Below are 26,389 nucleotides of genomic sequence, written 5' to 3' on the forward strand. Positions count from 1 at the left end.
CTCTAGAAAAGCTGTGGTGGGACTTGAAGAAGGCAGTTGCAGCCCGCAAGCCCAAGAATATGAATGAACTGGAGGCCTTTGCCCAAGAGGAATGGGCTAAAATACCTGTAGATGGTTGCAAGAAGCTTGTGTCCGCTTATGTATCACCTTTGAAGGATGTCATTACTGCCAAAGGGTGTTCTACTAAGTACTAAAGATGCATGGAACTAGGGGGTTGAATCATTTTGTCAATGAAATATTTAAAAAAAAAAGTCCTTTTTTGGTATTTTGTAAAATACAGTGTTACAATTTAAGTTGCATTTGTCTCTTTGACACATCTTTATTTGATATGACTATAAACAAAATACGGAATAAATGTCGAACTTGCTAAAACACCAAAATTGTGCGGGGGTTGAATAATTTTGATCACGACTGTATGTGACATATGTAAGGTGCGCTTGTTTTGTCTCTGTGAGAAGGAGAGACAAGAAAGAGTGAGAAACGCTTGTAGTGTAATGCCCGCAGCTAAAAGCAACTGCGTGAGATTGTATACTCAAATATCGCGATATAGTCATTTTCTATATTGCACAGAGACGAACCCTCGATATATCGCCCAGCCCTACCTAATAGTAATCAAATCGAGAGATGCCGAAGGATTCCCTTTTTTTTTCTTTCTACAAGCTACTTTAGCGATGCCATGTTTTAGCCAGGAGCTCATGTGAGCTATTAGCCAATGTTAAATATACGTGCACATGCCACAGGTATTAAGGTTTATAAATAAATCCAATTATTAGATACTTGTTAGTCAGTAAGGCAACGTGAACGCTTGGCTGCATTCAGCTTTGACATGGCAGCTTCTGGTTTATGAACGGGAGAGTCATTTGGCAGTGCTGAGTCATTGGCTGTGTGCTGTGTACGAGAGGGAGAATGCTGCATTGTTGGTCTACAGCAACGGCGACAAAACAGTCCATCTTTTGTTTTGACTTATACCCAAATGTTTCTCCAGCAGTAAAGTCCCTCTTTCCCCTCATGACTGTCATCACATCCTGGACCCACACATCATAACACATGCAGCTCGTGTATTACGTGTCACTAACACGCGCTGACACTTTGCAAAATAATGGCAGCAGAGGGACTCTTTGATTGCAGATGTTTAGATTAGTAAAAATATAATGAGCTGTGTGTGTGTGTTGACTGTTTCAGGTCGGGAAACGCTGAGTATTTCAACACAATGTTTTGCGTGATCTCTGTGCAAACAACTGCGTTGTCATGGTGACGCGGGCCTCAGGTCCGAGGTTTTAGCATCCTGAATGGATTCATTCGGATCCAACAAAACTGCTTATTTGCAGCACCAGCTAACATTTGCTAAAGGCTCCTCCCTCACGCCCTCGTCTGTGTCTCCCCTCAGGTCCACAAGAGGATGTCCACCAGGAAGGAGACCAAGGAGAAAAGGGAGAGCAACGAGGAGAGCAAGGAGAACCTGAAGGCCAAGTCGGACGACTCGGGAGAGGAGAAAAACGGCGACGACGACTCCCAGAAGAACGGGCAGAAGAAGAAAGGTGAACGTTACTGCAATGTTGGCGTGGCGGTGCCGCACATTTCTATTGTCTGGTCACGGCCATTTTTATGAAGACAAACACGGCGTGTGAAGAAATATAAGATGATGTAAGCTGCCTGCCGTTGCCTGATGTCCAACACTCGGTTAACCACCAAGTCTCCCAACAACATCCTGTGCCGTCCTCTGTTTCCTCAAGTTAGTCGGTCCTTCCAAGAATACGCGGTGTCACAATCTCATTCAAATCTCGTGCTGCCTTGCAACTTAGTCAAACGCCCGCAACTTTCCCAGACATTTTGACCAATCAGCGTCATTAAATTTGCTTCTTCATTCCATCAATCAAAAGGTACTTATATATCCCTTAATCACAAGTGTCTCAAAGGACTGCACAAGCCGCAACGACATCCTCGACTCAGATCCCACATCAGGGCAAGAAAAAACTCAACCCAATGGGCTACAATGAGAAACCTTGGAGGGGACCGCAGATGTTGGAATCCCCCCCCGCCCCTGGGCGACCAGTGCAATGGATGTCAAGTTGATTTAGTTAATAATGTGAGAGTCCAGTCCATAGTGGGGCTAGCAGGGGATCTAGTCAGCAGCGTAGAGATGTCCCTAAATTCACAAATTCTTAAAAAACAGCCCCAAAAAAATTGTACAATTACAACCATAATAATAATAATAATTAATAATATTAATCAATTGATATCATTATTGTAAGTGATACTATATTATAATACTATTACATTTGTAGAGGAACTGCGCCTACACATTGATTGAACTGCCATTTCCTCTCTTGCTTAGTGTGTGATGTCATTCACACACATTCCTGTTGCACATAAACCAGGCTGCAGATCATTGATGCAGCCCCTAGTGGCCAGTAGAAGTACTCCAGCAAGTTAACCTTGCTGTCTAATCAATCAAAGCCACGCCTTTTTTTTTTCTTTTTTTTTTTTTAACACGCAGGGAGACGATCAAAATTTATGCATTGGCTTAGGTCGACAATCAATAAATCAATTAATGGTACAATAACTGTAAATTAACTAAATAACTTCCATATTGCTTCCAACTGTGCAGACTCTGCATCGCGCTCAGCACCCGAGCATGGTCTTCACAAGCACAGAATTATACAGATTTATTTATTTTTTTCTACCCAATTTTCTCAACTAGGAGAGAACTGCACGTCACATTATTCAATGTATATTGTATGTTTTTATAACAGAGATTTGGAGTCCATTTTGTTTCTTCACTTACTTTGGGTATTTTAAAGTTCTTGAACTTCCAATAACAACAGTAGAAAACACTGATTAGATATAAATGGTTTATTTGCGTTTAAAGGGATCACTGGCGTCATTATTCTATTTTGATAACAGTAATGCTTAATTTGGTCTTTAAAATAATGCTGGCCCGCTGGCCACATCCGGACTTGCCAAAGCTTTTAATTTGGTCTGCCAAACTTTACCTAAATTGGATTGATGAAACCATTTAAATTAGGGTTGCTCATGTATGAAGTACCCCTGCCATCCTGCAGGGGGAAACAACGAGGAATGTGTCACAATGAAGCAGCAGTGGGGTGAGTAGAAGAAGACAACTCGGTCAACCCTATTAAAAAATTAAAATTGTGAAAATCGGACTTTTAACGACAGAACAACAAATGGTAAATGGGTTGTACTTGTATAGCGCTTTTTTTTACCCCTTTTTAAGGAGCCCAAAGCGCTTTGACAGCATTTCAACATTCGTCCATTCACACACAAAGTAAGAACGTTTTCCCCGAGCAAGTGCTCGAGTCATTGTTTCCTGTCGGACCTTTTAAGCGACAGACACGGTGTTCTAGAGCAGTGGTCCCCAACCACCGGGCCGCAGAAGAATTTTTTATTAAAAAAAATATATATATATATATTTTTATTTTTATTTTTATTAAATCACCATAAAAAACACAATATACACCTACAATTAGTGCAAAAACCTCCCTTTTTCATGACAAAAACGTCCCTTTTTTATGACAAACAAGAAAAGAAAAGAAAAGGACCCCCCCCGGGCCGCGGAACAAATTATTAAGCGTTGACCGATCCGCGGATACAAAAAGGTTGGGGACCACTGTTCTAGAGGTACAAATCCACACGTGTAAGCTTCTTCACAAAATTTGGTCAAATCTATGTAAGTAGATATTGTGCATAAAGATATTTAGTCTGTTTTGTATCGAAATTGCTGACTTTGTGACGTCTCTAAGTTTAAACAGTAGACGGCGATACACCTCACGTTTAATTGTGATGAGTCACATACCATTACATTGTGTGCAATGTTTGATGTACTGTAGATGTTTAATTTCTATATGCGTAAACATGTGTTGTGTGAACGTAATAACACTAAACCTATTTTATCCATGTAAAATACCCACGGCACATTATGTAAAATACACAATGGCCGCTATACTTAAGTAATGTTTATTTTAGCTTTATATTTTCAGTCTTACATACCTAAATGAAAAAGTAAATACAAATAAGGAAGGAAAATAATTCAAAGGAAGGAACATCAATCTCCAACAAAACTTTCGGAGACTATGGCGATGATGTTTTCATTTTCCAGCATGATCTGGCACCTGCCCACAGTGCCAAAACCACCAGTAACTGCTGTACTGACCATGGCATTACTGTCCTCGATTGGCCTGCCAACTCCCCTGACCTGAACCCCTTAGAGAATTTGTGGGGTATTGTGAAGAAGAAGCTGAAAGACACCAGACCCAATAATGCAAATGAACTAAAGGCCGCTTTTGAAGCATCATGTGCATCCATAACACCTCTGCAATGCCACAGGCTGATTGCTTCCATGCCAGGCCGCATTGATACAGTAATCCGTGCAAAAGGATTCCCTACCAAGTACTGAGTGCATTAATTGACATTTTCAAATATTTGATTTTATCTTTTGCTGTTATATTCACATTTTTTTAGATAAGATTTTAGAGTTTTCTTAAGCTATATGTCATAATCAGCAATATTAAACTAATAAAAGGCTTTCAATATTTCAGTTAATGTGTAATGAATTCAGAATGTATGACATTTTCATGTTTTTAGTTGCATCACAGAAAATAAAGGACTCTATCACAATATTCAAATTTTCTGAGGCAGTCCTGTCTATACATATATAAATGAATATAGCTACAAAGTCGCTAAGCTGGCAACACTGATCCCACCTGTTTCATCTTCTCTGACAACCAGGTGCGTTATGTGTTTGAGGGAAAGCAAACATGTAGCGCTCCATCCATGGTAGCGACTACGGATAAACCAAGACTATATGTGAAACACTGGCCCCCTTAGCAGCGTTGTTCAAAACAAATGCATAACAGTCGTAATGACCAAGTCTGCCTCTGTGACCCCCAAACAGCAAACAAACAAAAGTGGGTTCCCCTGATGATCGAAGTCAAGTCCGAGGGTCCCCGGGAGCGCTCGGCCTCCAGGAACAACAGCAGGCAGAATGAAAACCCTCGCCTGCCTCCCAACGCCAGAAACGACCTCCGAGGTAAGCGGGCGCCACTGCGAAGATGTGATGTCGTCATAACAACCGTATTTGATGTGTTGTTGTTGTTGTTGCAGACTGGCACAGTCAGAAGTACGAGCGAGAGTGGCGTGACGACCACGACGAGGTCTCAAGCGTGAAGAGCGAGGGCGCGCCGTTTCGCGGCGGCTTCAGGGGTCGTGGACGCGGCAGAGGGCGAGGCCGGGGACGAGGCCGAGGTAGAGGCAAGTTCTTTTGCTGCTACTCAGCATCACTACTGTCCTGCCATTTGACTGCAAATTCCGTGACTTTGTGGAAAAATTCCACTTTTGTTGAGAATCCTTCTGATTAGGTCAGCGGTATAGCTCGGTTGGTAGAGTGGCCGTGCCAGCAACTTGAGGGTTGCAGGTTCGATTCCCGCTTCCGCCATCCTAGTCACTGCCGTTCTGTCCTTGGGCAAGACACATTACCCACCTGCTCCCAGTGCCACCCACACTGGTTTAAATGTAACTTAGATATTGGGTTTCACTACGTAAAGCACTTTGAGTCACTTTGAGAAAAGCGCTATATAAATATAATTAACTTCACTTCACTTAAAGGCCTACTGAAATAAGATTTTCTTATTTAGACGGGGATAGCAGGTCCATTCTGTGTGTCATACTTTATCATTTCGTGATATTGCCATATTTTTGCTGAAAGGATTTAGTAGAGAACATCCACGATAAAGTTCGCAACTTTTGGTCGCTAACAGAAAAGCCCTGCCTTTACCGGAAGTCGCAGACGATGACGTCACCCGTTGATGGCTCCTCACATCCTCACATTGTTTTTAATGGGAGCCTCCACAAAAAAAGAGCTTTTCGGACCGAGAAAACGACAACTTCCCCATTAATTTAGCGAGGAAAAAAGATTTGTGTTTGAGGATATTGATAGCGACGGACTAGAAAAATAAAAAATAAACGCAATTGCATTGGGACGGATTCAGATGTTTTTAGACACATTTACTAGGATAATTTGGGAAATCTCTTATCTTTCTATTGTGCTGCTAGTGTTTTAGTGAGTTTAATAGTACCTGATAGTCGGAAGGGTGTATCCACGGGTGTGTTGACGCCAGTGTCTGATGGAAGTCGACGGCAGCTGTACGGAGGGCACAAGCTCAGCTGATCTCCGGTAAGTGCCGACTTTTTACCACAATTTTCTCACCGAAAACTGCTGGTTGACAAGTGGTCGGTATCCATGTTCGCTTGACCGCTCTGATCCATAGTAAAGTTTGACCTCCGGGAATTTTAAACAAGAAATCACTGTGTGGCTAAAGGCTAACGCTTCCCAACTCCATCTTTCTACTTTGACTTCTCCATTATTAATTGAACAAATTGCAAAAGATTCAGCAACACAGATGTCCAAAATACTGTGTAATTATGCGGTTAAAGCAGACAACTTTTAGCTGTGTGTGTGTGCGGCGCTAATGTTTCCTAACTGTCCATGACGTCACGCGTACAAGTCAGCATTCCACGACGTTTTCAACAGGACACTTTGGGGAAAATTTAAAATTGCAATTTAGTAAACTAAAAAGGCCGTATTGGCATGTGTTGCAATGTTAATATTTCATCATTGATATATAAACTATCAGACTGCGTGGTGGGTAGTAGTGGCTTTCAGTAGGCCTTTAACCTTGTTGGAGGTAACGAACCCCACCAGTTTCATATGTTCATTCACCCGACCATTCTTTAGTGACAAAATGTTTTTTTAAATTTAATCTTGATTTGTAAATATTAATCATGAAACTTTGTTATTATATGAAATAAATGCTAATACAGATATATTTTAAAAACAAAGTTACAGGAATGTACACATGATCCCATGTTTACATATAATTGTGCAACATGTGAATGTTTTAGTGGGACCTAAATGCCATATCTGAAAGGGGTACAAATTATTTCCAAAGCAGGACCCCCCCCACCTTGTACAGCTTGTTTTTGCATTTGCTCAAGCATATGGAAAATCAGAGGGGACACTATTTGGGGGTATCCATAATACGCCGATAGAGAGAAGTTTTTATTTACACGATGAGTCGGGTGGGTCTTGACCTCCGCGGCGGAGGCTCCGTCGAACCCCTGAGGCCGACTCACCGAACCCCTTTGGGTTCGATCAAACCCGGTTTAAGAACCAGTGGATTAGGTTATTGCTGTTGTTTCTGGATTATAATGGGCTTGGTGATATGGCGGCAAACTGTATCACGATATACTATATGTTCCGGACTATAAGCTGCTATTTTTTTCCTAGATTTTAAACCCTTCGGCTTATAAAACGTCCGCAGTGTTTTTGCTCGAAACGATTCTTTATTCGTCACTCCAAAACAGTGAAGTGAATTATATTTATATAGCGCTTTTCTCAAGTGACTCAAAGCGCTTTACATAGTGACACCCAATATCTAAGTTACATTTAAACCAGTGTGGGTGGCACTGGGAGCGGGTGGGTAAAGTGTCTTGCCCAAGGACACAACGGCAGTAACTAGGATGGCACAAGCGGGAATCGAACCTGCAACCCTCAAGTTGCTGACACGGCCACTCTACCAACTGAGCTATGCCGCCCCAATGTTTGTAAGTTTTACAACATAACTAAAACAATTCTCACTTATTAAACCTTCCCATGTGTGATGTCTGTCGGGGTGTTTTCACGCATATTTGTACGTGCTATCGTTTTGTAATGAAGTTAGCGTCGTTAGCATTAGCTAGTATGCTCACACGTATACGAGTGTCTGTGTTAGTATTATGACCTTACAATGGCATTCTTTTTGTATTGTTTTGTCAAAATATTTTTCAAAACGTCACCGGGGAGTTATTGAGTCGGTTTAGCTGATTGGAGAGCTAGCTTCCACAGTTAGTGACTTCTGTTTTGTATGATCAGCCGTTAACTGCCGTGTTACAGGCATCAATAATCAAGGGATGTAAGTAAACCTTTACAAAATATTTTTTTGTGTAAATAACTCATTTCACAACGTATATATTTGCGTCCTATAGTCGGTGCTCTTAAAATATGGAAAAACATTTTTATAAAATATTTTTCAAAAATGTTTTGTATGGACCGGAAAATACGGTAAGTGTTTAATATCAGTGGAAAAATATTTTTCAAAAATGTTTTATATGGACCGGAAAATACGGTAAGTGTTTAATATCAGTGGAAAAATATTTTTCAAAAATGTTTTATATGGACCGGAAAATACAGTAAGTGTTTAATATCAGTCGATTTATATTTGTTATATTTTATTATATATTTATGACCTATCAAAAATGAGGTGCAGGAGATCAATATGCTAAATGTAAAAAAATTTCCCTATACTTTATCAAAAAAAGATTTGTCAATTGATATTAAAGGCCTACTGAAATGAGATTTTCTTATTTAAACGGGGATAGCAGGTCCATTCTATGTGTCATACTTGATCATTTCACGATATTGCCATATTTTTGCTGAAAGGATTTAGTAGAGAAAGTCAACGATAAAGTTCGCATCTTTTAGCTCTTCCTGAAAAAGCATCGCCTTTACCGGTATTCGCAGACAGTGACGTCACATGTTGAGGGCTCCTCACGTATTCACATTGATTTTAATGGGAGCCTCCAACAAAAACAGTGATTCGGACCGAGAAAACGACAATTTCCCCATTAATTTTAGCGAGGATGAAAGATTTGTGTTTGAGGATATTGATAGCGACGGACTAGAAGAAAAAAAACGAGTTAAAAAAAAATCAAAAAAACAAAAACGCGATAGCATTGGGACGTATTCCGATGTTTTTAAACACATTTACTAGGATAATTCTGGGAAATCCCTTATCTTTCTATTGTGTTACTAGTGTTTTAGTGAGTTTAATATTACCTGATAGTCGGAGGGGTGTGTCCACGGGTGTGTTGACGCCATGTCTCACGGGTGTCGACGGCAGCTGTATGGACGACACAAGCTCAGCTTATATCCGGTAATCGGCGACTTTTTAACCGCAATTTTCTCACTGAAACCTGCTGGTTGACATTCGGTTGGGATCCATGTCTGCTTGACTGCGCTCTGATCCATAGTAAAGTTTCAGCTCCGGGAATTTTAAACAAGGAATCACCGTGTGTTTGTGTGGCTAAAGACTAAAGCTTCCCAACTCCATCTTTCTACTGTGACTTCTCCAATATTAATTGAACAAATTGAAAAAGATTCAACACAGATCTCCATAATACTGTGTCATTATGCCGTTAAGGCAGACGACTTTTACCTGTGTGTGTGTGTAGCGCTCATACTTCCTAAAAACGCGTGACGTCCTGCGTACACGTCATCATTACACGACGTTTCCAAGACAAAACTCCCAGGAAATTTAAAATTGTAATTTAGTAAACTAAAAAAGGCCGTATTGGCATGTGTTGCAATGTTAATATTTCATCATTGATGTATTAACTATCAGACTGCGTGGTGGGTAGTAGTGGCTTTCAGTAGGCCTTAAAGGAGTTTTTTCACATTTTGACCAAAATACAACTATCGATATCCACATTGTGTATGTGCTGAAAGATTCATTTATGATTGCTGTCTTTGATAAAAACTTAACTGATTTAGGTTTTGCTCACATTTGCTTTCTTTTATTTGGACTTGCTGGGTTGGTACTTTACCAAACACTTGTAGCAAACATGTTTAAGAAATGCAAATAATATCAAGGTATTACTTAAGTGGAAAATAATGAATGTTAAAAATATATCAAACAAACCAATAACGAAGTGATCACTGCAAACTTGTGCATTATTTGACTCTGCTCCCTTGGACTGGAGTGTGTGAGGCTTTTCTCGTTGTTTTGTAAAATCTTGCACTCGTTTGTCCTTTTTGAATTCCTCTCGTAGAACTCAGAAGAAACGTTTATCCTTTTCACAATTCAAACGATCCGTACAGCCGAAGACAACACGAGCAGAGAGCATATTTTCTTGTAGAAAGGCTGAATGAGCCGCACGTGACGTTCGTAAAATCCAAGCATGGCACAATTGGCCTTGTGCGAGTACTGCACCACTTTTACTTCTTTCAATGCCTTCATTCAGGACGAGAATGGTCATTTGAAGCTGCTTCCCTGGTTATTAACAATGAATTCATTCATTGTAACAATAAGGTTTCTCCACCTTCAATAGTCTACGCTTCCTCGTCAGATGTAACATGCAGACGTGCTGTTTATATGATGATTTGTTCATGTCTCTTCTCTGACCTAAAACCACTGGAGAGGACTTTCACAACTCTGATGTCAGCATTGATGCTTCAACAAATTCTTGCGTAACTCCTTCCTGGTGACACTTGTGGCACCAAATTAGTGTCGCCGGTCTTCACGTGTCCCAGATAAAAGCGCTACCAACTGTCTTAGGTAAGGGAAGGATATGTTATTTTCCAGATGAAATGGCAAATTTAGCAAAAAGAAAGCAATAGTTTTAGTGGGAGAGCAGCAGACAAAACAAGCGATGAAGAATAATAACACGAGTGATGGAATGAGGAAAAAGGTTGAGTTGTGTCTGCTGCTTGTATCACCTCCTGGAGTTCTCTTTTTGCTTGTTTCTTTTTGCCTTGTCACACACAAGACAACGTACTATCAATGCTTTGTGATTTTGAATCTACATTTTACCTCCACGTGTCCTCTCAGGCCACTACGACTACCACCAAGGCTACAAGTCCTACGACATGAAAGACGGACCTTACGGACAGAAGGCGGGCAACTCTGTGACGTACTACTACGACAACATGAGCAGCAGCGACCTGTACTCTGTGGACCAGGACCTGCTGAAGGACTACATCAAGCGGCAGATGTGAGTGGGACCAGTAGAAGGGTTGCTCGTTTCATGCTGTAGAAGTGATGAGTTTTCCATGTCTCTTCTCTGAAAAAAACTACAATGAAGAGAACTTATTCTTCCCTGATCTCAGCAAGACACTGAAAGTTGATCTGTTCTTGTTTGGAGGTCTATATTAACGGCTGCAATGTGCCTTCCCACAGCGAGTACTACTTCAGCCTGGACAACCTGGAGCGGGACTTCTTCCTACGCAGGAAGATGGACGATGAAGGCTTCCTGCCTATCGGACTCATTGCCAGCTTCCACAGAGTGCAGGCCCTCACCACCGACCTCAACCTCATTCTGGAAGTAAGTGCACGTTTCTCCCTATAAACCCTTCTGAGTCACGGGTTAGATTAGCACTCCTTGCTTTTCAATCAATCAATCAATCTTTATTCATATAGCACTAAATCACAAGTGTCTCAAAGGGCTGCACAAGCCACAACGACATCCTCTGTTCAGATCACACATAAGGGCAAGGAAAAACTCGCAACCCAGTGGGATGTCAATGAGATTGACTATGAGAAACCTTGGAGAGGACCGCAGATGTGGGTGGAGACTGAATGCAATGGACGTCGAGTGGGTCTAGCATAATATTGTGAAAGTCCAGTCCATATTGGATTTTTCAGTAAAACTGCCCAGTAAATATGTTTTAACACATTTAATATGAATCCATATAACCGTCTAAAATTTACATTAAAAGTATCGAATGTATAATTGGAAATACAAGTGTAAACAACCAAGTCATGCTGTCCCGATACTAACAGTTTGGTATCTGTATCGGTACCAAAATGTATTTTTTTAAAGAAATACACAGGACCACAAAAAATTGTGAAATTAGATATTTACATAGGGAAAATTTTGTAAATGTTTATTTACATTCTAATTGTTTCCAAACGGTGCTGGTGCTTTAAAATACAATACGTCCGACACTGATTGTTATTTATTACTTTCGGTACTCTTGTCTTGTTCTGTATATTGTACACAGTATTTTGTATTTCTATAGTGTTTTGTATTTTGTACAGCAGGGGTCACCAACCTTTTCGAAACCAAGAGCTACTTCTTGGGTACTGATTAATGCGAAGGGCTACCAGTTTGATACACACTTAAATAAATTGCCAGAAATAGATAATTTGCTCAATTTACCTTTAATATATATATATATATATATATATATATGTGTGTGTGTGTGTGTGTATATGTATATATATATGTGTGTGTGTGTGTGTATATGTATATATATATGTGTGTGTGTGTGTGTATATGTATATATATATGTGTATATGTATATGTGTATATGTATATATATATGTATATATATATATATGTATATGTATATATGTATATATATATATATATATATATATATATATATATATATATATATGTATATATATATATGTATATATATATATATGTATATATATATATATATATATATATATATATATATATATATATATATATATGTATGTATATATATATATATATATATATATATATATATATATATATATGTATGTATATACATATATATATATATATATGTATATATATATATATATATATATGTATATACATATATATATATATATATATGTATATATATATATGTATATATATATATATATATATATATATATATATATATATATATATATATATATATGTATGTATATATATATATATATATATATATATATATATATATATATATGTATGTATATATATATATATATATATATATATATATATATATATATATGTATGTATATACATATATATATATATATATGTATATATATATATATATATATATGTATATACATATATATATATATATATATATATATATATATATATGTATATATATATATATATATATATGTATATACATATATATGTATATTTCTGTCAGTCATTCCGCGGTACATTTTTTTGCCTTTTACGGAAGGTTTTTTGTAGAGAATAAATGATGAAAAAAAACACTTAATTGAACGGTTTAAAAGAGGAGAAAACACGAAAAAAATGAAAATTTAATTTTGAAACATAGCTTATCTTCAATTTCGACTCTTTAAAATTCAACCGAAAAAAACAAGAGAAAAACTAGCTAATTCGAATCTTTTTGAAAAAAATTTAAAAAAGAATTTATGGGACATCATTACTCATTTTTCCTGATTAAGATTAATTTTTGAATTTTGATGACATGTTTTAAATAGGTTAAAATCCAATCTGCACTTTGTTGGAATATATAACAAATTGGACCGAGCTATATTTCTAACAAACACAAATCATTATTTCTTCTAGATTTTCCAGAACAAAAAATTTAAAAGAAATTCAAAATAATTTGAAATAAGATTTAAATTTGATTCCACAGATTTCCTAGATTTGCCAGAATAATCTTTTTGAATTTTAATCATAATAAGTTTGAAGAAATATTTCACAAATATTCTTCGTCGAAAAAACAGAAGCTTAAGTGAAGAATTAAATTAAAATCTATTTATTATTCTTTACAAAAAAAAAAAACTTGAACATTGATTTAAATTGTCAGGAAAGAAGAGGATGGAATTTAAAAGGTAAAAAGGTATATGTGTTTAAAAATCCTAAAATCATTTTTAAGGTTGTATTTTTTCTCTAAAATTGTCTTTCTGAAAGTTATAAGAAGCAAAGTGAAAAAATAAATGAATTTATTTAAACAAGTGAAGACCAAGTCTTTAAAATATTTTCTTGGATTTTTAAATTCTATTTGAGTTTTGTCTCTCTTAGAATTAAAAAATGTTGAGCAAAGCGAGACCAGCTTGCTAGTAAATAAATAAAATTAAAAAAAAATAGAGGCACCTCACTGGTAAGTGCTGCTATTTGAGCTATTTTTTAGAACAGGCCAGCGGGCGACTCATATGGTCCTTACGGGCTACCTGGTCCCGCGTTGGTGACCCCTGTTGTACAGGATTGCTTATTATTTTTATTGAATAGTAGTCTGTTTATTTCAATTGTTAGTTTTTCCTTTATTACCTCTTTTGTTATTTATTTTTACCACCATATTTGTTCCCACTACTGCACCTTAAGCTGGAGTCCTTAATCTCGTTATATGCAAATATAATGACAATAAAGTCCATTCTATTCTAACACAGCAGTAAAATGGCTGAACACACAAAACAGAAGTCATCGTCATGGACCCACTAGCTGCGGAAGCAAGCTCTCCAATCAGCTAAAAAATTTCAATAACTCAACGATGACGTCTTGGTGAATTTATTGAGGAATTTGTGAAACTGAAACAAAACAAAAAGAGTGTCATAGTAAAAGTTAATATAGCTAACACAGACACTCGTAAACGTATGAGCATATTTAATTTTCCTGACGGAACTGTCCTAAAGGAATCAATAAAGTACTAGCTATCCATCTATTAGCTAATGCTAACAACGCTAGCATCATTACACTACAATTTACCATGAATTGATTTGCGTGGACCCTGACTTAAATAAGTTGAAAAACTTACTCGGGTGTTACCATTTAATGGTCAAATGTACGCAATATGTACTGTACTGTACAATCTACTAATAAAAGTCTCAACCAATCAAAAAAGCACGTACAAATATGCGTGAAAACACTCCTCCAGACATCACACATGGGACAGTTTAGTAAGTACAAACAGTTTTAGTTATATTGTAATACTTACAAACGTTGCTTGGAGTGATGAATAAAGAACCCATACGAGTTGAAACGCTATGGACTGCTAGAAGACTGAGCAGCACTTCTACTTCCGGTTGAAAGGACTAAATGGAAGGACACTGCGGCGCCTGCAGTGAGCGAACTCGTCCAAAAGATGTCGCCATAGCACAATAAAACCCTTTTTCAGTTATTTCCTTGTTTTTTTTTAACTATTACATAATAGTCATTAGTAAATTAAAATCCCACAATTAGCTGCATTGTTTTATTAGCCACAGGGGAAAAGGAGCGGCCCATAGTCTGAAATTTACAGTACGGACTTTACACGGCTTCCGCTTGTAAGTGCTCTGTGTGTTGACTAGCCTGTGCCTAGGCTCATATTACCAGCAATGTCACCTCGGGGCGTCATTATGTCCATGAAAAAAGTAAGTATTTTTCAAAGGCAGTATAGTATGTTTTGTAATTAATTTGTACCGAGGTACTCTGTTAGTATTAGTATACCCTACAACTTAGGTCAATAATTAACCTTCAATGCCTCGGGAGGGCTCAACCAGTTATAATTAACTATGTACTCTACAAATAATTTTACTATTCATTACTATATACACTACACTATCAATATTACAACTTATTAAAACTATGTACACAGCGACTAATTCTCCCTCTGCAACTAAACAGCCTTTGATTTTCATGTTTCAGTGCCTTTTTTACTTTCACTCTCTAAGTGGGTATAATGGACACAACTTGACAACACAATGACAAAATCACGAACAGTGTTAATCATAACTGAATTTACTTGACTATTTACTTCCAAAGACATGCACCTGGGGATAGGTTGATTGGCAACACTAAATTGGCCCTAGTGTGTGAATGTGAGTGTGAATGTTGTCTGTCTATCTGTGTTGGCCCTGCGATGAGGTGGCGACTTGTCCAGGGTGTACCCCGCCTTCCGCCCGATTGTAGCTGAGATAGGCGCCAGCGCCCCCCGAGACCCCAAAAGGGAATAAGCGGTAGAAAATGGATGGATGGATGGATTTACACCAAAGACTGGTATGCATGTAGAAGTCTGCACTTGGGATACAAATAGAACCAGAGCTTCTGTTTTTCTGCGGCTCCATTGCGAGCAGATATGAGGTGATGGACTCTTAAAGGGGAACATTATCACCAGACCTATGTAAGCGTCAATATATACCTTGATGGTGCAGAAAAAAGACCATCTATTTTTTTTTACCGATTTCCGAACTCTAAATGGGTGAATTTTGGCGAATTAAACGCCTTTCTGTTAAACGCGCTGGAAGCGATGACGTCAGAATGTGACGTCGCCGAGGTAACACACCCACCATTTTCATTTTCAACACATAACAAACACCGGGTCTCAGCTCTGTTATTTTCCGTTTTTTTGACTATTTTTTGGAACCTTGGAGACATCATGCCTCGTCGGTGTGTTGTCGGAGAGTGTAACAACACTAACAGGGAGGGATTCAAGTTGCACCACTGGCCCCAAGATGCCAAAGTGTCTGTCGCCAGACCCCCATTGAATGTGCCAGAGTGTCTCCACATTTTACCGGCGATGCTAAAGCAGACATGGCACAGAGATGCATGGATAACCTGCAGATGCATTTGCAACTATATTACGTTTCCTTCCACCCACATTTAATGCGAAAAAAACACTTACCAATCGACGGATTGAAGTTGCTCCAGTGTCAAAAGATGCGAAAGTCCTGATCGTTTGGTCCGCACATTTTACCGGCGATGCTAACGCAGCTATTCGGCCATGCTATGGCAATGAATAGCGTCAATAGCTATTCGCTCAATAGCTTCAGTTTCTTCTTCAATATTTTCATACTCCAACCACCTGTTTAAATACATGCGTAATCTGTTGAATCGCTTAAGTCGCTGAAATCCGAGTTTGAATCCGAGCTAATCACACTATATCTTGCTGTGGTATTCCCATTGTTTGTTTACATTGGCAGCACTGTGTGACGTCACAGGGAAATGGCCAGTGTCTTCGCAGAGAGCGAAAATAAGGCACTTTAAAGCTTTATTTAGGGATATTCCGAGACCGGTAAAATTTTGAAAAAAACTTCAGAAAATACAACTAGCCACTGGGAACTGATTTTTATTGTTTTTAACCCTTTTGAAATTGTGTTAATGTTCCCCTTTAAGGATTCCTATAAATGCGATTTATTTCCTTGGTGTAACTACTTGTTTTTAAACAAGAAATATGTATCATCAGACGAGTTGGGAAATGATGAGATAATCATGTCTCTTCTCTGACATTAAATCACTGGAGAGAAACGTCAACTCTGATCCCAGCTGGCAAAGGAAAGAAAAAAAGAGTTGTGAAAGTCTGGATGAGACAGCTTGATTCCACTGACGCCTTCATGCTCTTCCTGCAGGCTCTGAAGGACAGCAAAGTAGTGGAGCTGATCGACATGAAGATCCGACGCAAGGTGGAGCCGGAGAAGTGGCCCCTCCCAGGACTGACTGTGCCAAACCACACCGATTTTTCTCAACTCATAAACTGCCCGGAATTTGTGCCCAGACAGGTCACGGAAGAGCCCAGAGGTCAGCAGAATATGCATTTCTGATAGGGGTGCAAAAAAACAGAAATTATTTTCAAATGAATCGCAATTCTTATGTGTAACGATTCATAATCAGATTAAAAAAAAAAATGGGTTGAAAAAAATCTTTTAGGTAATATAACATTTATCAGAGCTGTTTATCTATTTTATGGAGGAATGTAGTTAATCATAGAACTGGCACCCAAAGTTATTAAAAAGTATTAATTTTGAATCAAGAATCGCTGAATCCAATTGTGTGTTGTTTAAAGATCAGAGCCCTAATTTCTTAGCTAACATTTGGATGAGTCACTTTGGTGGTTGAACAGGTTAACTTAGACGTGTCGTTTCACTAAGACCTAATCCTTGTACCACAGGCACAAGTCAAAAACACAGATTTTAATGAAATGCTTTTTTTTTTTTAAGTGATATAAATTTGTGATTTATTTTTATTTTAAATGCTAGGCTAAGCCACAGCGCCTCAAATCTTATATTTTTTCTGTAAACTGAATTTAATAGGAAAAACGTGAAAAAAAGTATTTTCTTTTCTGAATATACCCCGCCTTCCGCCCGATTGTAGCTGAGATAGGCACCAGCGCCCCCCGCGACCCCAAAGGGAATATGCGGTAGAAAAATGGATGGATAGATGGCTTGAATTTTAGGTTGTCTTGACAACAGTCCAATATCAGCAAACAAACAAGTATGGGATTATATGGGCTTGTATGTAAAATGTCCGATATAAACTTGGATACGCGCTATCTAGTAGCGCGTTTACTTGTCATTTGCAAAAGATAAACATGGTAGGCTATTAGCTACACAGCAACTAAGACGGCTAAGATAGCTATTGCTGGGTTGCATATGGCGTCACGTCTGCTTTGCTTCGTTGCGGTGTAATGAACATGGAGGACAAACAGGCTTCAAAGAATTAAGTGGAAGATGCATCAGTAAGTAAAGAGTTTGAGTCGAAATTGCTGTGCTGTTACAAAAATTTAACTGAAAGATAGGAAAGACCTTTCATAAAGTCCTGAAAGAAGTGGTACATAAAAGGATTAAAGTCAGAGAAATTACAAAAGTGCGTGGAGGGAAATGGTTCTCAAACATGTAGCTTTCATCTTGTGGAGTACAGTCAGTCCATGTTCGTGTTTGCAGCGACTACTTTGTAAAATAGAATAAAATGCCTTTTGTTATCACTATACACAGATACAGTGAGATTAAAAGCAACTTCAGTATCAGTGCGACAGTCTATAAATATGCAAAACATAGGAAGGAAAGAAAAGAAAAAACAGGCTTCAAAGAATTAAGTGGAAGATGCATCAATAAGTAAAGAGTTTGAGTCGAAATTGCTGTGCTGTTACAAAAATTTAACTGAAAGATAGGAAAGACCTTTCATAAGGTCCCGAAAGAAGTGGTACATAAAGGGATTAAAGTCAGAGAAATTACAAAAGTGCGTAGAGGGAAATGGTTCTCAAACATGTAGCTTTCATCTTGTGGAGTACAGTCAGTCGATGTTCGTGTTTGCAGCGACTACTTTGTAAAATAGAATAAAATGCCTTTTGTTATCACTATACACAGATACAGTGAGATTAAAAGCAACTTCAGTATCAGTGCGACAGTCTATAAATATGCAAAACATAGGAAGGAAAGAAAAGTAAAATAGTGCAAAAAGGAGGTAAGGTGCACAGTCCAGTCCTGAGAACGAATGATTGTTTGAACATTTGATTTGTTAGAGAAACTTTCTGTGATGCAATGAAGTTTATTCTTTACTATACAAGTAGTGTTTGAGAGCAGAACTAAATGTAAGAAAGGACAAAAGATGAAATAAGTTTGTGTTATTTAAAAAAAATGTTATGTTTTACAAAGACCTCTGATTGTGGGAATAAACTAACATCCTGGTAATACAGTAGGGCAAAAAAGTATTTATTCAGCGACCGATTGTGCAAGTTCTCCCACTTAAAAAGATGACGGAGGTCTGTAATTTTCATCATAGGTACACTTCAACTCTGAGAGACAGAATGTGAAAAAAAATTCCAGGAATTCACATTGTAGGAATTTTAAAGAATTTATTTGTAAATTATGGTGGAAAATAAGTATTTGGTCACTTCAAACAAGGAAGATCTCTGGCTCTCACAGACCTGTAACTTCTTCTTTAAGAAGCTCTTCTGTTCTCCACTCGTTATCTGTAATAATGGAACCGGTTTGAACTCGTTATCTGTATAAAAGACACCTGTCCACAGCCTCAAACAGTCAGACTCCAAACTCCACTATGGCCAAGACCAAAGAGCTGTTGAAGGACACCAGGAAAAGAATTGTAGACCTGCACCAGACTGGGAAGAGTGAATCTACAATAGGCAAGCAGCTTGGTGTGAAAAAGTCAACTGTGGGAGCAATTATCAGTAAATGGAAGACATACAAGACCACTGATAATCTCCCTCGATCTGGGGCTCCACGCAAGATCTCATCCCGTGGAGTCAAAATGAATGAAATAAGTTTATTTCGGTCATATAATCAATCAACCATTTTGCGTGATCAGTTTTACAGTACAGGTTATACATAAACAATCATACACATTTACACACAAAAGAAAAGAAAAAGAATGACCGAAAAAGGAATTAGCTGAAGCCAAAGCTTGAACGGTGAGCAAAAATCCCAGAACCACACGGGAGGACCTGGTGAATGACCTGCAGAGAGCTGGGACCAAAGTAACAAAGGTTACCATCAGTAACACACTACGCCGACAAGGACTCAAATCCTGCAGTGCCAGACGTGTCCCCCTGCTTAAGCCAGTGCATGTCCAGGCCCGTCTGAAGTTTGCCAGAGAGCACATGGATGATACAGCAGAGGATTGGGAGAATGTTATGTGGTCAGATGAAACCAAAATAGAAGTTTTTGGTAAAAACTCAACTCGTCGTGTTTGGAGGAAGAAGAATACTGAGTTGCATCCCAAGAGCACCATACCTACTGTGAAGCATGGGGGTGTAAACATCATGCTTTGGTGCTGTTTTTCTGCTAAGGGGACAGGACGACTGATCCGTGTAAAGGAAAGAATAATTGGTGCCATGTATCGTGAGATTTTGAGGCAAAACCTCCTTCCATCCAATAGGCTGAAGCCAAAGCTTGAACGGTAAGCAAAAATCCCAGACTGGGAAGAGCCAAAACCTCCTTCCATCAGTGAGAGTTGATGGAAGGAGGCTGGGTCTTCCAGCATGACAATGATCCCAAACACACCGCCCGGGCAACAAAGGAGTGGCTCCGTAAGAAGCATTTGAAAGTCCTGGAGTGGCCTAGTCAGTCTCCAGACCTCTACTCCATAGAAAATCTGTGGAGGGAGTTGAAAGTCCTTGTTGCTCGGCGACAGCCCAAAAACATCACTGCTCTCGAGAAGTTCTGCATAGAGGAATGGGCCAGCTACGGTGTGCAAACCTGGTAAAGTCCACTAGTAATCATTTGACCCTGTTATTGCCAACAAAGGTTATATTACAAAGTATTAAGTTGAGATTTTGTTATTGACCAAATACTTATTTTCCACCATAATTTACAAATACATTCTTTAAAATTCCTACAATGTGAATTCCTGGATTTTATTTCCACATTCTTGTCTCTCACAGTTGAAGTGTACCTATGATGAAAATTACAGACCTCTGTCATCTTTTTAAGTGGGAGAACTTGCACAATCGCTGGCTGACTAAATACTTTTTTGCCCCACTGTATATACTATATATACTATATACTAACACTGATATACTATGAATATACTATTTAGTGTATTACTATTAAACAAAACATTCCGTTGTCATTTGGGCTTCCACAGGTTCTCCCAGGGCCTCGACGCTCATGAAGCCTACACTCAAACACGACTCTGACACGCCTTCCAACCTTAAGACGATGCCCAAGGGCCTCTCCGCCAGCCTACCTGATCTGGACTCCGAGTCTTGGATAGAGGTCAAAAAGAGGCCCAGACCTTCGCCAGCCAGACCCAAGGTAAGCGCAGAGAAACGATCCCCACCATGTTCACTCATGCCTGCTCGCGATCCTGTCCTCATTCTCAACTCATTGTCATTCCGTCATCATCTTCCACCTCCCGTGGTCTAACGCAGACGCCCTCCTTGCAGCAGCAGAAGGAAAAGGAAGACTCGAACCGCTCACCGCTGCCTCATAGTGGCTCCTCCCCTTCCCCTGCCACACCAGGAAATAAGGTGAAGAAGGCACCACATGATCGCATTTTTAAAGACAAACTGATCTAACGAGTTGTCTAATCAGGACGGCGGCGAGCAGGACGAGCCCGAGGAGCTGGACTTTATGTTCGACGAGGAGATGGCGCAGATGGACGGTCGGCGCAACACTTTCACCGACTGGTCCGACGAGGACACGGACGGCGAGATCGACGACCACGACGTCAACAAGATCCTGATCGTTACGCAGACGCCTCCCTACCTGAGGAAGCACCCGGGCGGCGACCGCACGGGACACCACACGTCACGCGCGAAGCTCTCCAGCGAGCTGGTCAAGGTGATCAACGACGGCCTCTTCTACTACGAGCAGGACCTGTGCGACGACACGTACGAGCCGGAGTACGCCACCATCAAGGTGAGGCCATTTCAAGAAATAAAATGCAATGAACTCCGCTACCGTGCCTCAGAACCAGTCTGGTCTGCAACGTTCTCACAATGAACTACATTTTTTAAAATATTTTGCAACCAGCATAACGCAAATATACTTCATGCTCATGCGCCAAGATGGCAGCTTATGCTATGCCGGCTGTCTCCTCCCCCTTAAACTAATCCCATCTCTCTTTGTTTGCTGCAACAAGACACGTCAACAAGCTAAATCCAGGCAGGTGAAATGTCTGCATTTTTAAACATTCATTCCCGCATCAAAATGGCCATTCTAAGTACATGATTGATTGATTATTTTATTAGTAGGTTGCACAGTACAATACATATTCCGTACAATTGACCACTAAATGGTAACACCCATAAGGTTTTCAACTTGTTTAAGTCAGGGTCCACGTTAATTAACTCATGGTAAAACATGCTAATTTATCTGTGGTAGTAGTGTACCGTATTTTTCGGAGTATAAGTCGCACCTGCCAAAAATGCATAATAAAGAAGGAAAAAAACATATATAAGTCGCACTGGACTATAAATCGCATTTTTTGGGGAAATTTATTTGATAAAACCCAACACCAAGAATAGACATTTGAAAGGCAATTTAAAATAAATAAAGAATAGTGAACAACAGGCTGAAAAAGTGTACATTATATGAGGCATAAATAACCAACTGAGAAGGTGCCTGTAACATATTATGGAAAGAGTCATTCAAATAACTATAACATATAGAACATGATATACGTTTACCAAACAATCAGTCACTCCTAAACGCTAAAACCTATGAAATCTTATACGTCTAGTCTCTTACGTGAATGAGTTAAACAATATTATTTGATATTTTACGGTAATGTGTTAATAATTTCACACATAAGTCGCTCCTGAGTATAAGTCGCACCCCCGGCCAAACTATGAAAAAAACTGCGACTTATAGTCCGAAAAATACGGTACTCAAAGCAGTAAAATGATAAAAAAAACATACCGTATTTTTCGGACTATAAGTCGAAGTTTTTTTCATAGTTTGGCCGGGGGTGCGACATATACTCCAGAGCGACTTATGTGTAAAAAAAATTTAACACATTACCGTAAAATATCAAATAATATTATTTATCTCATTCTCGGAGGAGACAGAGAAAATGTCAGCAATCGTCAAATACACGTAAACCAATAAGAATTTGGCGGGGGCGGGTCATGGCAGAAGTGCATTGTGGGTCATGGAGTGCTAACTGCTATATGCTTTATGTTACTGCCGTAGCTATTAAAATGGATCATTTCATCGTTGGCGGTAACTTATAAAAACTGAGAAGGGCTGAACAAAAATTGGACCGAAAAGCAAATCATGTACTGCAGATTACAAGCTGGACCTAGTGAAATATGCAACAGAAAATGACAAGAGGAAGCGGCACATACCTTTGGACTTGGCAGAGTTGTTTAGAAGCGACATCGAGGAAGAAGATTTAATCAGATTTAGCGATTAGGAGTGACAGATAGTTTGGTAAAGGTATAGCATGTTCTATATGTTATAGTTATTTGAATGACTCTTACCATAATATGTTACGTTAACATACCAGGCACCTTCTCAGTTGGTTATTTATGCCTCATATAACGTACACTTATTCAGTCTGTTGTTCACTTTTCTTTATTTATTTTAAATTGCCTTTCAAATGTCTATTCTTGGGGTTGGATTTTATCAAATACATTTCCCCCAAAAATGCGACTTATACTCCAGTGCGACTTATATGTTTTTTCCCTTCTTTATTATGCATTTTCGGACGATGCCACATATACTCTGGAGCGACATATCATCCGAAAAATACGGTAATTGTCCTATATTATTTAAATGATTTATTCTAATAATTTCTGGTCAGCTTCTAATGTCTAATATTTCATAGGTTTATACAGCAAGTGACATTGATACCTATAAAGGTTGTCTGTTTAGTGTTTACACTCAATTTATTGTGGGGCAAGGAAAGCAAAAAAGATTTGCAAATGTCATTGTCATGTTTAAATAAAAAAATAGTCCTTGTTTATTTCCATGTTTTTAAAATTAGGTAAAAAAGTATTCATACCGACTAGATACAAAATGAGCTGAGCAAATATGAAGGTTATCCACATTATTCACATCCAGACTTTGTTTGAGGCTGGCAAACTGTGATCGCTTTCTTTCCTATTAGTAAATCTCTCTGTCTGCACTCTGTTTTTCACAACTTTGTTCAGATACAGTAGTACTGAGGTGTCAAACGTGACACGGCCGTATCAGGCCAGCTAACAGGTTTTATCTGGCCCGCGGGATGAGTTTGCCAAGTATAAAAATGAGGCGAAATTTTTTTAATGAGAGACGCTGATTTTTATAAATTTGTCCACTAGATGTCGCAATAACAATTCTTTGTATTTTTGTAGATTATGCGCAACATATGCATTAAAAATAAATAAATGAATAAAAAACACGTTAGTGCACCAGTCAAGGAAAATGAGCGAACTACATAAATACCATGAATTGATTAACGTGGACCCCGACTTAAACAAGTTGAACAATTTAATCGGGTGTTACCATTTAGTGGTCAATTGTACGGAATATGTACTGAACTGTGAAATTTACTAATAAAAGTATCAATCAATCAAAACCATCCTGTAATTTGACTTTTATATATTTTTTTTTTTTTTTTTTGATGGATTGAAAATTAACACCAATGAGTTGACTGATGAACATCCATCCATCCATCCATCATCTTCCGCTTATCCGAGGTCGGGTCGCGGGGGCAGCAGCCTAAGCAGGGAAGCCCAGACTTCCCTCTCCCCAGCCACTTCGTCTAGCTCTTCCCGGGGGATCCCGAGGCGTTCCCAGGCCAGCCGGGAGACATAGTCTTCCCAACGTGTCCTGGGTCTTCCCCGTGGCCTCCTACCAGCTGGACGTGCCCTAAATACATCCCTAGGGAGGCGTTCGGGTGGCATCCTGACCAGATGCCCGAACCACTTCATCTGGCTCCTCTCGATGTGGAGGAGCAGCGGCTTTACTTTGAGTTCCTCCCGGATGGCAGAGCTTCTCACCCTATCTCTAAGGGAGAGCCCCGCCACACGGCGGAGGAAACTCATTTCGGCCGCTTGTACCCGTGATGAACATTATCACATTATTTTTTTCAAAAAGTATAAATAAGGACAAACATAGAATACTAATAACCGCAAAAGTAAGTTTTAAAAAACATTATGATTTGTACATTTTCAGAATGTCCTTTTTCTATGTTTAAACAAAGAAAACAATCTGAAGTTGTCTGTCTTTTTAAGTTACCGTGCCTTTATTTTACCAGTCCGGCCCACTTGGGAGTAGATTTTTCTCCTTGTGGCCCCCAATCTAAAATGAGTCCGACACCCTTGCAGTAGTAGTACTGGAGATGCAAAAACGCTGCAAAAGTTAACCATTTAGCTTTAGTCGAGATGCTAAAACTCCCTTTTACAGACTATAATTATGTACTATTATAATAATAATTATTATAATTATGTTATTGTTGTGCTTTCCTCTACCTTTGCTGATGTCCTGCTTGTTGTTACATAAACAACACACTTGATATGACGCACACTGCGCTTTTTGACAGAAAACACTTCTATGGTTAATGTAAAAAATAGCTGTTGTGTTGTTTGATAATATTTTTTTAATTAGTTTACGAAAGAGACTTTTCTGCTGTATTTAGTTTAACTATTTTGTTTTCCAATTTAAAATAGCAGTGAATTAATTCATATACTTAGACTGCCAAAATGAATTGTATTTCTTTCTTTGTACTTTTTCGTCCCTGTGGGTATGAAAAGGTCTTGAATTATATTCAATATGGTCTTAAGAGTCTTAAAAAGTCTTGAATTTGACTTGTTGAAACCTGCAGAGACCCTTATTAGTACTTTTTGAAAAATGTATGCATATTTAAAAATACCGCGATAATAACTGATCATTTTAATCACAATAACCGGGACAAGAAATGTGACATCCTCAATTTTAACGCTAAATGTTAAAGGCCTAATTCTGAAAGCCATTAACACGAAAGTTAAAATAACAGAGCGTCCAGAAAGTGATTGTAGTTCAAAACTGTGAAGCCTTCATGTTTGCTTGTTAAAAAAAAAAAAAAAGGCAAAACCAATTCCAGGAAGTTTCTGACCGCTTCCGCTGTGGCACAAAATTATTCTCCTTCGTGGTTGAGACATTTCTGGATGCAGGAACGCGACGCAGAACAGACGTTTGTGTTTAGAGCTCTCAATTGTTCTTTTGTGAGACCTTCTCGTGCTCGCCGGCGCTCATCCAGTGCCGTGTGGAACAGCTGTTTTGGAGTAAATAAAGCCCACATGTTCGGCCGAGGCCTGAGCTGACCCGGTGTTGAACGGCGAAGGCAAAGATGGACACTCAAAGACCCGAAGAGGTGTGCGAGGAAGCATCAAGCGTGAGTTTGTTGATGGGACTTGTTTTGCTTTCAAGGCTTGTTTTTGGGATGCAGCAACCATTGTTGTTATTTTTAAAGAGACATCCTCATGGAAGGTTCAGGTTTGTGTGTTGATGCCACGCAGCCGGTCAGCGCTTTTAGTTTGCACTGAGGTGTCAACATGAAGGTGAAGCAAGTGTTTCTGGCAGCCATGTTTTGTTGCTGCATCTCCATCTCAAGACTTCTGCAGATCAGGTCTGTTAGTGTTGCCTTCATGGACCTACATATGCTTGTTTTATTGTTCATGTATTCC

The 26,389-nt window shown here is 38.9% G+C and overlaps 1 protein-coding gene across 4 annotated transcripts in view; it reads left to right on the forward strand.

Annotated features, from left to right (window-relative positions):
* The window catches only part of larp1 (La ribonucleoprotein 1, translational regulator), a 94,456-nt gene that overhangs the window by 54,110 nt on the left and 13,957 nt on the right, over positions 1 to 26,389 (forward strand). For 2 of the 4 annotated variants that reach the window (XM_061899091.1, XM_061899088.1), the window contains 9 exons: positions 1,388 to 1,538; positions 4,913 to 5,047; positions 5,122 to 5,268; positions 10,662 to 10,824; positions 11,010 to 11,154; positions 16,911 to 17,079; positions 20,881 to 21,050; positions 21,167 to 21,265; positions 21,330 to 21,656. In XM_061899091.1, the coding sequence (XP_061755075.1) occupies positions 1,388 to 1,538; positions 4,913 to 5,047; positions 5,122 to 5,268; positions 10,662 to 10,824; positions 11,010 to 11,154; positions 16,911 to 17,079; positions 20,881 to 21,050; positions 21,167 to 21,265; positions 21,330 to 21,656 (1,506 nt within the window). The remainder of the gene's footprint in view (positions 1 to 1,387; positions 1,539 to 4,912; positions 5,048 to 5,121; positions 5,269 to 10,661; positions 10,825 to 11,009; positions 11,155 to 16,910; positions 17,080 to 20,880; positions 21,051 to 21,166; positions 21,266 to 21,329; positions 21,657 to 26,389) is intronic. The other 2 variants (XM_061899090.1, XM_061899089.1) reach the window with 2 other exon arrangements.

Source organism: Nerophis ophidion, linkage group LG04 (genome assembly GCF_033978795.1).
Source record: "Nerophis ophidion isolate RoL-2023_Sa linkage group LG04, RoL_Noph_v1.0, whole genome shotgun sequence".
Lineage (NCBI taxonomy): Eukaryota > Metazoa > Chordata > Actinopteri > Syngnathiformes > Syngnathidae > Nerophis > Nerophis ophidion.